At 43.8% G+C, this 15485-nt stretch overlaps 1 protein-coding gene across 1 annotated transcript in view; it reads left to right on the top strand.

The window, feature by feature from the left end:
- YIF1B (Yip1 interacting factor homolog B, membrane trafficking protein) overlaps nucleotides 1-15021 on the top strand; it is a 20080-nt gene extending 5059 nt beyond the window's left edge. Inside the window, exons 4-6 of the mRNA XM_059872481.1 lie at nucleotides 2905-3074; nucleotides 9035-9128; nucleotides 13684-15021. Coding sequence (XP_059728464.1) covers nucleotides 2905-3074; nucleotides 9035-9128; nucleotides 13684-13839 — 420 coding nt within the window. The 3' untranslated portion in view covers nucleotides 13840-15021. The remainder of the gene's footprint in view (nucleotides 1-2904; nucleotides 3075-9034; nucleotides 9129-13683) is intronic.
- Nucleotides 15022-15485: the final 464 nt, after the last annotated feature.

Raw genomic sequence — 15485 nt, 5'->3', positions numbered from 1 at the left:
CCAAAAATCCCCCCAAAGCCCCTCAAAAAATCCCCAAAAAATTCAAATAAAACCTCAAAAAATCCCCCAAAAATCAAAATAAAACCTCAAAAAATCCCCAAAAAATTCAAAACAAAACCACAAAAAATCCCGAAAAATTCAATTTTTTCCCCATTTTTTCCCCGTTTTTTCCCCAATTTTCCCCCAATTTTCCCCAATTTTTTCCCAATTTCCCCCAATTTTCCCCCATTTTTTCCCCACCTAAACCCATCAATTTTTGGGTTGAAACTTGCAGATTTTCTCCGGACAGCCTGGGGCTGGTGGCGAGCTCGGCGCTGAGCGTCCTGCTGAGCCAAACCCACCCCAAAAAATCCCCCCCAAAAAACCCCAAAAAACCCCAAAAAAACCCCAAAAAAATCCCCCAAAAATCCCCCCAAAACCCCTCAAAAAATCCCACAAAAAATCCAAATAAAACCTCAAAAAATCCCAAAAAATCCAAATAAAACCTCAAAAAATCCCCAAAAAATCCAAAATAAAACCTCAAAAAATCCCCAAAAAATTCAAAATAAAACCTCAAAAAAATCCCCGAAAAAATTGAAATAAAACCTCAAAAAATCCCCAAAAAATCAAAATAAAACCTCAAAAAATCCCCAAAAATTCAAAATAAAACCTCAAAAAATCCCCCAAAAAATCAAAATAAAACCTCAAAAAATCCCCAAAAAATTCAAAATAAAACCTCAAAAAATCCCCAAAAAAATCAAAATAAAATCTCAAAAAATCCCCAAAAAACCCCAAAATAAAACCTCAAAAAATCCCCCAAAAAATCCAAATAAAACCTCAAAAAATCCCCAAAAAATTCCAAATAAAACCTCAAAAAATCCCCAAAAAATTCAAAATAAAACCTCAAAAAATCCCCAAAAATTCAAAATAAAACCACAAAAAATCCCCGAAAAATTCAAAATAAAACCACAAAAAATCCCCAAAAAATTCAAAATAAAACCTCAAAAAAATCCCCAAAAAATTCAAAATAAAACCTCAAAAAATCCCCCAAAAATCCAAAATAAAACCTCAAAAAATCCCCCAAAAAATCAAAATAAAACCACAAAAAATCCCCGAAAAATTCAAAATAAAACCTCAAAAAATCCCCCAAAAATCCCCCCAAAACCCCTCAAAAAATCCCCAAAAAATTCAAATAAAACCCCAAAAAATCCCCCAAAAATCCAAAATAAAACCTCAAAAAAATCCCCAAAAAATCCAAAATAAAACCTCAAAAAATCCCCAAAAAATCCAAATAAAACCTCAAAAAATCCCCAAAAATCCAAAATAAAACCTCAAAAAATCGCCAAAAAAATCCAAATAAAACCTCAAAAAATCCCCAAAAAATCCAAATAAAACCTCAAAAATCCCCAAAAAATCAAAATAAAACCTCAAAAAATCCCCAAAAAATCCAAAATAAAACCTCAAAAAATCCCCAAAAAATCCAAAATAAAATCTCAAAAAATCCCAAAAAAATCAAAATAAAATCTCAAAAAAATCCCAAAAAAATTCAAAATAAAACCACAAAAAATCCCCGAAAAATTCAATTTTTCTCCATTTTTCCCCCGTTTTTTCCCCAATTTTTTCTACATTTTTTTTCCCAATTTCCCCCAATTTTCCCCCAATCTTTCCCCACCTAAACCCATCAATTTTTGGGTTGAAACTTGCAGATTTTCTCCGGACAGCCTGGGGCTGGTGGCGAGCTCGGCGCTGAGCGTCCTGCTGAGCCAAACCCACCCCAAAAAATCCCCAAAAATCCCCCCAAAGCCCCTCAAAAAAATCCCCAAAAATCCAAAATAAAACCTCAAAAATCCCCAAAAAATCCAAAATAAAATCTCAAAAAATCCCCAAAAAATTCAAAATAAAACCACAAAAAATCCCCGAAAAATTCAATTTTTTCTCCATTTTTTCCCCGTTTTTTCCCCAATTTTCCCCCAATTTTTCCCCGATTTTTTTCCCAATTTCCCCCAATTTTCCCCAATCTTTCCCCACCTAAACCCATCAATTTTTGGGTTGAAACTTGCAGATTTTCTCCGGACAGCCTGGGGCTGGTGGCGAGCTCGGCGCTGAGCGTCCTGCTGAGCCAAAGCCACCCCAAAACCCCCAAAAAACCCCCAAAAAACCCCAAAACCCCCCCAAAAAACCCAAAAAAAATCCCCCAAAAAAATCCCCAAAAATTCCAATAAAACCTCAAAAAATCCCCCAAAAATCCAAAATAAAACCTCAAAAAATCCCCAAAAAATTCAAAATAAAACCTCAAAAAATCCCCAAAAAATTCAAAATAAAACCCCAAAAAATCCCCAAAAATCCCCCCAAAACCCCTCAAAAAATCCCCAAAAAATCCAAATAAAACCTCAAAAAATCCCCAAAAAATCCAAATTAAAACCTCAAAAAATCCCCCAAAAATTCAGTTTTTTCTCCATTTTTTCCCCGTTTTTTTCCCAGTTTTTCCCCATTTTTCCCCAATTTTTTTCCCCAATTTCCCCCAATTTTTCCCCACTTTTTCCCCACCTAAAACTCTAAATTTTTGGGTTGAAACTTGCAGATTTTCTCCGGACAGCCTGGGGCTGGTGGCGAGCTCGGCGCTGAGCGTCCTGCTGAGCCAAACCCACCCCAAAAAAAACCCAAAAATCCCCCCAAAACCCCTCAAAAAATCCCCAAAAAATCCAAAATAAAATCTCAAAAAATCCCCAAAAAAATCAAAATAAAATCTCAAAAAAATCCCAAAAAAATTCAAAATAAAACCACAAAAAATCCCCGAAAAATTCAATTTTTTCTCCATTTTTTCCCCGTTTTTTCCCCATTTTTTCCCCAATTTTTCCCCAATTTTTTTCCCAATTTCCCCCAATTTTTCCCCAATCTTTCCCCACCTAAAACTCTAATTTTTGGGTTGAAACTTGCAGATTTTCTCCGGACAGCCTGGGGCTGGTGGCGAGCTCGGCGCTGGCCTGGCTGCTGCTGGAGGTGCTGAGCGTGCTGCTGAGCCTTTACCTGGTCACCGTCAGCACCGACCTGACCCCCATCGACCTCCTGGCCTTTGCTGGCTACAAATACGTGGGGTGGGTGAGCCAAAATTTGGGCTTTTTACCCCAAAAATCTCCTCCCGAAAATCCCCCAAAAATCCCCTTGAAATGCCCCAAAATCGGCAGGAATTGCCCCAAAATCGCCTCAAATTCCCTCCAAATCCCACTGAAAATGTCTCAATTCCTCCCAAAGTCTGCTCCCAATCTTCTAAAATTCAAAATAATTCCCAAATTCCCCAAAATCCCCCAAATTTGGGGTTTTTTACCCCAAAAAATCCCCTTGAAATGCCCCAAAATCGGCAGGAATTGGCCCAAAATCGCCTCAAATTCCCTCCAAATCCCACTGGAAATGTCTCAATTCTTCCCCAAAATCTGCTCCCAATCCCTCAAAATTCAAATTAATATCGAAAATTTAAAATAATCCCCAAATTTGGGGTTTTTACCCCAAAAATCCTCACAAAAATCCCCCAAAAAATCCCCTTGAAATGCCCCAAAATCGGCCGGAATTGGCCCAAAATCGCCTCAAATTCCCTCCAAATCCCACTGGAAATGTCTCAATTCCACCCAAAGTCTGCTCCTAATCTTCTAAAATTCAAACTAATCCCCAAAATTCAAAATAATCCCCAAATTTGGGGTTTTTACCCCAAAAATCCCCTTGAAATGCCCCAAAATCGGCAGGAATTGCCCCAAAATCGCCTCAAATTCCCTCCAGATCCCACTGGAAATGTCTCAATTCCACCCAAAGTCTGCTCCCAATCTTCTAAAATTCAAAATAATCCCCAAAATTCAAAATAATCCCCAAATTTGGGGTTTTTACCCCAAAAATCTGCATTGAATTTTCCCAAAATCGGCAGGAATTGCCCCAAAATCGCCTCAAATTCCCTCCAAATCCCACTGGAAATGTCTCAATTCCACCCAAAGTCTGCTCCCAACCCCTCAAAATTCAAATTAATCCCCAAAATTCAAAATAATCCCCAAAATTTGGGGTTTTTACCCCAAAATTCCCCCTTGAAATGCCCCAAAATCGGCAGGAATTGTCCCAAAATCGCCTCAAATTCCCTCCAAATCCCCCTGGAAATGTCTCAATTCTTCCCCAAAATCTGCTCCCAATCCCTCAAAATTCAAATTAATTCCCAAAATTCAAAATAATCCCAAATTTGGGGTTTTTACCCCAAAAATCCCCATTGAAATGCCCCAAAATCGGCAGGAATTGGCCCAAAATCGCCTCAAATTCCCTCCAAATCCCACTGGAAATGCCCTGATTTCCACCCAAAGTCTGCTCCTAATCTTCTAAAATTCAAAATAATCCCCAAAATTTAAAATAATCCTCAAAATTTAAAATATTCCCCCAAATTTGGGGTTTTTACCCCAAAAAATCCCCTAAAAATCCCCAAAAAATCCTCTTGAAATGCCCCAAAATCGGCAGGAATTGCCCCAAAATCGCCTCAAATTCCCTCCAAATCCCACTGGAAATGTCTCAATTCCACCCAAAGTCTGCTCCCAATCCCCTAAAATTCAAAATAATTCCCCAAATTCCCCAAAATCCCCCAAATTTGGGGTTTTTACCCCAAAATTCCCCATTGAATTTTCCCAAAATTGGCAGGAATTGGCCCAAAATCGCCTCAAATTCCCTCCAAATCCCACTGGAAATGTCTCAATTCCACCCAAAGTCTGCTCCCAATCCCCTAAAATTCAAAATAATTCCACAAATTCCCCAAAATCCCCCAAATTTGTGGCTTTTACCCAAATTTTTGGCTTAAAACCCCCCAATTTTGGGTTCAAACCCCCCAATTTTGGTTGAAATCTCTGAATTTGGGTTGAAACCCCCCAATTTTGGGTTTTTACCCAGATTTTTGAGGTTGAAATCTCCCAATTTGATTTCAAACCCCCCAATTTTGGCTTAAAACCCCCCAATTTTGGGCTAAAATCTCCCAATTTCGAGTTCAAACCCCCCATTTTGAGCTCAAACCCCCCAATTTTGACTTCAACCCCCCCAGTTTGAGTTCAACCCCCCAATTTGGGTTCAAACCCCCCAATTTCGAGTTCAACCCCCCCAATTTGATTTCAAACCCCCCAATTTCGAGTTCAACCCCCCCAATTTTGGGCTAAAATCTCCCAATTTTGAGTTCAAACCCCCCAATTTTGGGGTCAAACCCCCCAATTTTGAGTTCAAACTCCCCAATTTGTTTTCAAACCCCCCAATTTGGGGTCAAATCCCCCAACTTTGGGGTTTTTACCCAGATTTTTGAGTTCAACCCCCCCCAATTCGAGTTCAACCCCCCCAATTTTGGGGTCAACCCCCCCAATTCGAGTTCAACTCCCCCAATTTTGGGGTCAAACCCCCCAATTTGGTTTCAAACCCCCCAATTTTGGCTTGAAATCTCCCAATTTTGGGGTCAAACCGCCCGATTTAGGGTTGAAAGCCCCCAATTTTGGCTTAAAATCTCTCAATTTTGGGGTCAAACCCCCCAATTTTGGGCTAAAATCTCCCAATTTTGAGTTCAAACCCCTCAATTTTGGGGTCAAACCCCCCGATTTTGGGGTCAGCCCCCCCAATTTCGAGTTCAACCCCCCCAATTTGGGGTCAAACCCCCCAATTTTGGGCTAAAATCTCCCAATTTTGATTTCAAACCCCCCAATTTTGAGTTCAACCCCCCCCCAATTTTGGGTTCAAACCCCCCAATTTTGGGGTCAACCCCCCCAATTTGATTTCAAACCCCCCAATTTGGGGTCAAACCCCCCAATTTTGGGCTAAAATCTCCCAATTTGAGTTCAACCCCCCCAATTTGATTTCAAACCCCCCAATTTTGGGTTCAAACCCCCCAATTTTGGGGTTTTTACCCAGATTTTTGAGTTCAACCCCCCCAATTTTGGGGTCAACCCCCCAATTTTGGGTTCAAACCCCCCAATTTTCAGGTTGAAATCCCCAATTTTGGGTTAAAATCTCCCAATTTCAAGTTCAAACCCCCCAATTTTGGGTTCAAACCCCTCAATTTTGGGGTCAAACCCTCCAATTTTGGGCTAAAACCCCCCAATTTGATTTCAAACCCCCCAATTTGGGGTCAAACCCCCCAATTTTGGCTTAAAACCCCCCAATTTTGGGCTAAAATCTCCCAATTTCGAGTTCAAACCCCCCATTTTGAGCTCAAACCCCCCAATTTTGACTTCAACCCCCCCAGTTTGGGTTCAACCCCCCAATTTGGGTTCAACCCCCCCAATTTCGAGTTCAACCCCCCAATTTCGAGTTCAACCCCCCCAATTTGATTTCAAACCCCCCAATTTTGGGCTAAAATCTCCCAATTTCGAGTTCAACCCCCCCCAATTCGAGTTCAACGCCCCCCAATTTGATTTCAAACCCCCCAATTTTGGGGTCAACCCCCCCAGTTTGGTTTCAAACCCCCCAATTTTGGGGTTTTTACCCAGATTTTTGAGTTCAACCCCCCCAATTTGATTTCAAACCCCCCCAATTTTAGGTTCAACCCCCCCAATTTCGAGTTCAACCCCCCCAATTTGATTTCAAACCCCCCAATTTTGGGCTAAAATCTCCCAATTTGAGTTCACCCCCCCCAATTTCGAGTTCAAACCCCCCAATTTTGGGTTCAACCCCCCCAATTTGATTTCAACCCCCCCAATTTTGGGGTCAAACCCCCCAATTTTGGCTTGAAATCTCCCAATTTTGAGTTCAAACCCCCCAATTTTGATTTCAAACCCCCCAATTTTGGGGTCAAACCCCCCAATTTCGAGTTCAAACCCCCAAATTTGGCTTAAAACCCCCCAATTTTGGGCTAAAATCTCCCAATTTTGAGTTCAAACCCCCCAATTTCAAGTTCAACCCCCCCAATTTTGGGTTCAAACCCCCCAATTTTGGGTTCAAACCCCCCAATTTTGGGGTCAAACCCCCCAATTTGGGTTCAAACCCCCCAATTTCGAGTTCAACCCCCCCAATTTGATTTCAAACCCCCCAATTTTGGGCTAAAATCTCCCAATTTTGAGTTCAAACCCCCCAATTTTTATTTCAAACCCCCCAATTTCGAGTTAAACCCCCCAATTTGAGTTCAAACCCCCCAATTTTGGGGTTTTTACCCAGATTTTCGAGTTCAACCCCCCCAATTTCGAGTTCAACCCCCCCAATTTCGAGTTCAAACCCCCCAATTTCGAGTTCAAACCCCCCAATTTGATTCCACCCCCCCCAATTTGGGGTCAAACCCCCCAATTTTGGGCTAAAATCTCCCAATTTTGATTTCCTACCCCCGAATTTTGGGTTCAACCCCCCCAATTTTGGGGTCAAAGCCCCCAATTTGTTTTCAAACCCCCCAATTTTGGGTTTAAACCCCCCAATTTTGGGTCAAATCCCCAATTTTGGCTTGAAATCTCCCAATTTTGGGGTCAAACCCCCCAATTTTGGGCTAAAATCTCCCAATTTTGATTTCAAACTCCCCAATTTGGGGTCAAATCCCCCAATTTTGGGGTTTTTACCCAGATTTTTGAGTTCAAACTCCCCAATTTTGAGTTCAACCGCCCCAATTTTGGGTTCAAACCCCCTCAATTTGGGTTCAACCCCCCGATTTTGGGTTCAAACCCCCAATTTTGGGGTCAACCCCCCCAATTTGGGGTCAAACCCCCCAATTTTGGTTTCAAACCCCCCAATTTTCAGGTTGAAATTCTCAATTTTGGATTGAAATCTCCCAATTTTGGGTAAAAATCTCCCAATTTCAAGTTCAAACCCCCCAATTTGATTTCAACCCCCCCAATTTTTATTTCAACCCCCCCAATTTTGGGTTCAAACCCCCCAATTTTGGGTTCAAACCCCCCAATTTTGGGGTCAAACCCCCCAATTTCGAGTTCAACCCCCCCAATTTGATTTCAAACCCCCCAATTTTGGGCTAAAATCTCCCAATTTTGAGTTCAACCCCCCCAATTTGGGTTCAAACCCCCCAATTTTGGGGTCAAACCCCTCAATTTTGGGGTTTTTACCCAGATTTTTGAGTTAAAACCCCCAATTTCGAGTTCAACCCCCCAATTTGGGTTCAAACCCCCCAATTTTTATTTCAAACCCCCCAATTTTGGCTTAAAACCCCCGAAATTTGGGCTAAAATCCCCCAATTTTGAGTTCAACCCCCCCAATTTTGACTTCAACCCCCCCAGTTTGGGTTCAACCCCCCAATTTTGGGTTCAAACCCCCCAATTTTGGGTTCAAGCCCCCCAATTTTGGGACAAATCCCCAATTTGGGCTAAAATCTCCCAATTTTGATTTCAAACCCCCCAATTTTGGGGTCAAATCCCCCAATTTTGGGGTTTTTACCCAGATTTTCGAGTTCAAACCCCTCAATTTGATTTCAAACCCCCCAATTTTGGGTTCAAACCCCCCAATTTTGGGGTCAAACCCCCCAATTTTGGGGTCAACCCCCCCAATTTGATTTCAAACCCCCCAATTTTGGGCTAAAATCTCCCAATTTGAGTTCAACCCCCCCCCAATTCGAGTTCAACCCCCCCAATTTGGGGTCAAACCCCCCAATTTTGGGCTAAAATCTCCCAATTTGAGTTCAACCCCCCCAATTTGAGTTCAACCCCCCCAATTTGATTTCAAACCCCCCAATTTTGGGCTAAAATCTCCCAATTTGAGTTCAACCCCCCCAATTTTGGGGTCAACCCCCCCAGTTTGGTTTCAAACCCCCCAATTTTGGGGTTTTTACCCAGATTTTCGAGTTCAACCCCCAATTTGGGTTCAAACCCCCCAATTTTGGGGTCAAACCCCCCAATTTTGGGCTAAAATCTCCTAATTTCGAGTTCAAACCCCTCAATTTTGGGTTCAACCCCCCCAATTTTGGGGTCAGTCCCCCCGATTTTGGGCTAAAATCTCCCAATTTTGAGTTCAAACCCCTCAATTTTGGGTTCAACCCCCCCAATTTTGAGTTCAAACCCCCCCAATTTTGAGTTAAACCCCCCGATTTTGGGGTCAAACCCCCCAAATTTGGGTTTTTTTTCCCCATTTCCAGGATGATCGTGGGGCTGCTGGCCGGGCTGCTGCTGGGCAGGCTCGGTTACTACGCCGCCCTGAGCTGGTGCTGCCTCAGCATCTTCATCTTCACGGTCAGTTTGGGGCCACTCGGGGCCTTTTTGGGCAATTTGGGCCTTTTGGGGCAATTTGGGGTTTTTTTGGGTAATTTGGGGTTTTTTGGGGTAATTTGGGGTGTGCAAGACTGGCAGAAATTCTCAGGAATTTGCTCCAAATTTCCAAGAATTCACCAAAATTTCATCCTCAAAATGATGCCCAGGGAGGGGTTGTGCTTCCCTCTCGGATTTTTGGGGGATTTTTAGGGGATTTTGGGGTTTTTTGGGGTTTTTAGTGCCTGAGGGGTCGATCCCAAGGTTCCAAATCCCAAATTTTCCCAATTTCCCCCCAGATCCGGAGGCTGAGGCTGAAGCTGCTATGGAAGGCTCTGACCGAGGGGATTTTGGGGTCAATTTTGGGGATTTTGGGGCCAATTTTGGGGTTTTGGGGCCAATTTTGGGGTTTTGGGGCCAATTTTGGGCATTTTGGGGCCAATTTTGGACATTTTGGGGCCGAATTTTGGGGGTTTTCAATGGGATTTTTGTGTGAATTTTGGCCTTTTTCAGGTTTTTTTTGCTCCCCAATCCCAAATTTTCCCAATTTTCCCCCAGATCCGGACGCTGAGGCTGAAGCTGCTGTCGGAGGCGGCGGCCGAGGGGGTTTGGGGCCGATTTTGGGGATTTTGGGGCCGATTTTGGGATTTTGGGGCCGATTTTGGGGATTTTCGGGCCGATTTTGGGCATTTTGGGGCTGATTTTGGGGATTTTGGGGCCGATTTTGGGGATTTTGGGGCCAATTTTGGGGGTTCTAAGGCCGATTTTGGGGGTTTGGGGCCGATTTTGGGGATTTTGGGGCCGATTTTGGGGATTTTGGGGCCGATTTTGGGGGTTTTCAATGGGATTTTTGTGGGAATTTCGGCCTTTTTCAGGTTTTTTTTGCTCCCAAATCCCAAATTTTCCCAATTTCCCCCAGATCCGGAGGCTGAGGCTGAAGCTGCTCTGGGAGGCTCTGACCGAGGGGGTTTGGGGCCAATTTTGGGGATTTTGGGGCCGATTTTGGGGTTTTGGGGCCGATTTTGGGGATTTTGGGGCCGATTTTGGGATTTTGGGGCCGATTTTGGGGATTTTGAGGCCGATTTTGGGGTTTTGGGGCCGATTTTGGGGTTTTGGGGCCGATTTTGTTGGTTTTCACTGGGACTTTTGTGGGAATTTCGGCCTTTTTTAGGTTTTTTTTGCTCCCAAATCCCAAATTTTCCCAAATTCCCCCCAGATCCGGAGGCTGAGGCTGAAGCTGCTCTGGGATGCTCTGACCGAGGGGGTTTGGGGCCAATTTTGGGGATTTTGGGGCCGATTTTGGGATTTTGGGGCCGATTTTGGGGGTTTTGAGGCCAATTTTGGGGATTTTGAGGCCAATTTTGGGGTTTTGGGGCCGATTTTGGGGTTTTGGGGCCGATTTTGTTGGTTTTCACTGGGACTTTTGTGGGAATTTCGGCCTTTTTTAGGTTTTTTTTGCTCCCAAATCCCAAATTTTCCCAAATTCCCCCCAGATCCGGAGGCTGAGGCTGAAGCTGCTCTGGGATGCTCTGACCGAGGGGGTTTGGGGCCAATTTTGGGGATTTTGGGGCCGATTTTGGGATTTTGGGGCCGATTTTGGGGGTTTTGAGGCCAATTTTGGGGATTTTGAGGCCAATTTTGGGGATTTTGGGGCCAATTTTGGGGTTTTGGGGCCGATTTTGGGGATTTTGGGGCCGATTTTGGGGATTTTGGGGCCGATTTTGGGGATTTTGGGGCCGATTTTGGGGGTTTAGGAGCCGATTTTGTTGGTTTTCACTGGGATTTTTGTGGGAATTTCGGCCTTTTTCAGGTTTTTTTTGCTCCCAAATCCCAAATTTTCCCATTTTTCCCCCAGATCCGGAGGCTGAGGCTGAAGCTGCTCTGGGATGCTCTGACCGAGGGGGTTTGGGGCCGATTTTGGGGATTTTGGGGCCAATTTTGGGGTTTTGGGGCTGATTTTGGGGTTTTGGGGCCGATTTTGGGGTTTTGGGGCCGATTTTGGGGATTTTGGGGCCAATTTTGGGGATTTTGAGGCCAATTTTGGGGATTTTGGGGCCGATTTTGGGGATTTTGGGGTCAATTTTGGGGATTTTGGGGCCAATTTTGGGGATTTTGGGGCCGATTTTGGGGTTTTGGGGCCGATTTTGTTGGTTTTCAATGGGATTTTTGTGGGAATTTCGGCCTTTTTTAGGTTTTTTTTGCTCCCAAATCCCAAATTTTCCCAATTTCCCCTCAGATTCAGACGCTGAGGCTGAAGCTGCTCTGGGATGCTCTGACCGAGGGGGTTTGGGGCCGATTTTGGGGATTTTGGGGCCAATTTTGGGGATTTTGGGGCCGATTTTGGGGATTTTGGGGCCGATTTTGGGGATTTTGGGGCCGATTTTGGGGTTTTGTGGCCGATTTTGGGGATTTTGGGGCCGATTTTGGGGGTTCAAAGTCAAATTTTGTTGCTTTTCAATGGGATTTTTGTGGGAATTTCGGCCTTTTTTAGGTTTTTTTTGCTCCCCAATCCCAAATTTCCCCAATTTCCCCCCAGATCCGGACGCTGAGGCTGAAGCTGCTCTGGGAGGCTCTGACCGAGGGGGTTTGGGGCCGATTTTGGGGATTTTGGGGCCGATTTTGGGGATTTTGGGGCCGATTTTGGGGATTTTGGGGCCGATTTTGGGGATTTTGGGGCCAATTTTGGGGTTTTTGGGGCCGATTTTGGGGATTTTGGGGCCGATTTTTGGGATTTTGGGGCCGATTTTGGGATTTTGGGGCCGATTTTGGGGGTTTTCAATGGGATTTTTGTGGGAATTTCGGCCTTTTTTAGGTTGTTTTTGCTCCCCAATCCCAAATTTCCCCATTTTTCCCCCAGATCCGGAGGCTGAGGCTGAAGCTGCTCTGGGATGCTCTGACCGAGGGGGTTTGGGGCCGATTTTGGGGATTTTGGGGCCGATTTTGGGGATTTTGGGGCCGATTTTGGGGATTTTGAGGCCGATTTTGGGGATTTTGGGGCCGATTTTGGGGATTTTGGGGCCAATTTTGGGGATTTTGGGGCCAATTTTGGGGATTTTGGGGCCAATTTTGGGGATTTTGGGGCCGATTTTGGGGATTTTGGGGCCGAATTTGGGGATTTTGGGGCCGATTTTGGGGGTTCAAAGTCCAATTTTGTTGCTTTTCAATGGGATTTTTGTGGGAATTTCGGCCTTTTTTTAGGTTTTTTTTGCTCCCCAATCCCAAATTTCCCCAATTTTCCCCCAGATCCGGACGCTGAGGCTGAAGCTGCTCTGGGAGGCTCTGACCGAGGGGGTTTGGGGCCGATTTTGGGGATTTTGGGGCCGATTTTGGGGTTTTGGGGCCGATTTTGGGGGTTTTCAATGGGATTTTTGTGGGAATTTTGGACTTTTTTAGGTTTTTTTTGCTCCTAAATCCCAAATTTTCCCCAGATCCGGAGGCTGAGGCTGAAGCTGCTCCGGGATGCTCTGACCGAGGGGTTTTGGGGCCAATTTTGGGGATTTTGGGGCCGATTTGGGGGTTTTGGGGCCGATTTTGGGGATTTTGGGGCCGATTTTAGGGATTTTCAATGGGATTTTTGTGGGAATTTCGGCCTTTTTTAGGTTTTTTTTGCTCCCCAATCCCAAATTTTCCCAAATTCCCCCCAGATCCGGACGCTGAGGCTGAAGCTGCTCTGGGATGCTCTGACCGAGGGGATTTTGGGGTCAATTTTGGGGATTTTGGGGTCAATTTTGGGGATTTTGGGGCCGATTTGGGGGATTTTGGGGCCGATTTTGGGGCCGATTTTGGGGATTTTGGGGCCAATTTTGGGGATTTTGGGGCCGATTTTGGGGATTTTGGGGCCAATTTTGGGGATTTTGGGGCCGATTTTGGGGATTTTGGGGCCAATTTTGGGGATTTTGGGGCCAATTTTGGGGATTTTGAGGCCAATTTTGGGGATTTTGGGGCCAATTTTGGGGATTTTGGGGCCGATTTTGGGGTTTTGGAGCCGATTTTGGGGATTTTGGGGCCGATTTTGGGGGTTCAGAGTCCAAATTTGGGGGTTTTCAATGGGATTTTTGTATGAATTTCGGCCCTTTTTTAGGTTTTTTTTGCTCCCAAATCCCAAATTTTCCCCAGATCCGGAGGCTGAGGCTGAAGCTGCTCTGGGAGGCTCTGACTGAGGGGGTTTGGGGCCGATTTTGGGGATTTTGGGGCCGATTTTGGGGATTTTGGGGCCAATTTTGGGGATTTTGGGGCCAATTTTGGGGATTTTGGGGCCGATTTTGTTGGTTTTCAATGGGATTTTTGTGGGAATTTCGACCTTTTTTAGGTTTTTTTTGCTCCTAAATCCCAAATTTCCCCCAGATCCGGAGGCTGAGGCTGAAGCTGCTCTGGGAGGCTCTGACCGAGGGGGTTTGGGGCCGATTTTGGGGATTTTGGGGCCGATTTTGGGGGTTCAAAGTCCAATTTTGGGGGTTTTCAATGGGGTTTTTGTGGGAATTTCGGCCTTTTTTAGCTTTTCTTTGCTCCCCAATCCCAAATTTCCCCATTTTTGCCCCAGATCCGGACGCTGAGGCTGAAGCTGCTGTCGGAGGCGGCGGCCGAGGGGGTTTTGGTGCGGGGGGCCAAGAACCAGCTGCGGATGTACCTGACCATGGCCATCGCCGCTGCCCAGCCCCTCTTCATGTACTGGCTCACCTTCCACCTGCTCAGGTGAGCCCCAAACCTGCCCAGAACTCCCAGAAAAAATCCCAGAATTCCCAGGAAAAAATCCCGGAATTTCAGCATTTCACCCCAAAAAAATCCCATTTTTTGTCGCTTTTAATAAAGGAAATTTGAGGAGTTTTGGTGTTTTTGTGATGAATTTTTGGGGGTTTATCCCAATTTTTGGAGGTTTGGATATTGGGGAGAAACCCTGGAATTGCCAAATCCTGGAAAAATCCCGGAATTGCAGAGTTTGCCCCCAAAATTCCCATTTTTTGTCACTTTAATAAAGGGAATTTGGTGTTTTTGGGCTGAATTTTTTGGGGTTTATCCCAATTTTTGGAGGGTTTGGATATTGAGGAGAAACCCCTGAACACCCTGAGACCCAGAATTCCCAGAAATCTCCTGGAATTCCCAGGAAAAATCCCAGAATTTCAGCATTTCCACCCAAAAAAATCCCATTTTTTGTCGCTTTAATAAAGGAAATTTGAGGAGTTTTGTGATTATTTTTGGGGGATTTTTGGGGTTTATCCCAATTTTTGGGGGGTTTGGATATTGAGGAGAAACCCTGGAATTGCCAAATCCTGGAAAAATCCCGGAATTGCAGAGTTTGCCCCCAAAAATTCCCATTTTTTGTCACTTTAATAAAGGAAATTTGAGGAGTTTTGTGATTATTTTTGGGGGATTTTTGGGGTTTTTCCCAATTTTTGGAGGGTTTGGATATTGGGGAGAAACCCCTGAACACCCTGAGACCCAGAATTCCCAGAAATCTCCTGGAATTCCCAGGAAAAAATCCCAGAATTTCAGCATTTCCACCCAAAAAAATCCCGTTTTTTGTCACTTTAACAAAGGAAATTTGAGGAGTTTTGGTGTTTTTGTGATGAATTTTTTGGGGTTTATCCCAATTTTTGGGGGGTTTGGATATTGAGGAGAAACCCTGGAATTGCCAAATCCTGGAAAAATCCCGGAATTGCAGAGTTTGCCCCCAAATTCCCATTTTTTGTCACTTTAATAAAGGAAATTTGGTGTTTTTGTGCTGATTTTTTGGGGATTTTTGGGGTTTATCCCAATTTTTGGGGGGTTTGGATATTGGGGAGAAACCCTGGAATTGCCAAATCCTGGAAAAATCCCGGAATTGCAGAGTTTGCCCCCAAAATTCCCATTTTTTGTCACTTTAATAAAGGAAATTTGAGGAGTTTTATCCCATTTTTGGTCACTTTGAAGTCATTTTACCCCATTTTTAATTCCCTTTATCCCATTTTTATTCATTTTTAATCCACTTTATCCATTTTAATTCATTTTTAATCCACTTTATCCCATTTTTATTCAATTTTATCCCAGTTTTATTCATTTTTAATCCATTTTATCCCATTTTTATTCATTTTAAATCCATTTTATCCCATTTTTAATCCATTTTATCCCATTTTGGGTCACTTTTAACCCACTTTACTCCATTTTTAATCATTTTTAATCCATCTTATCCCATTTATGGTCATTTTAAATCCACTTTATCCATTTTTATTCATTTTTAATCCACTTTATCCCATTTTTAATCCATTTTATCCCATTTTTAGTCATTTTTAATCCACTTTATCCCATTTTTGGTCACTTTTAACCCACTTTACTCCCTTTTTAATCATTTTAATCCATTTTATCCCA

This window comes from Haemorhous mexicanus, chromosome 36, assembly GCF_027477595.1.
Source record: "Haemorhous mexicanus isolate bHaeMex1 chromosome 36, bHaeMex1.pri, whole genome shotgun sequence".
Lineage (NCBI taxonomy): Eukaryota > Metazoa > Chordata > Aves > Passeriformes > Fringillidae > Haemorhous > Haemorhous mexicanus.
Note: the sequence above shows the minus strand (reverse complement) of the source record. Positions and strands in the feature narration are given on the sequence as shown.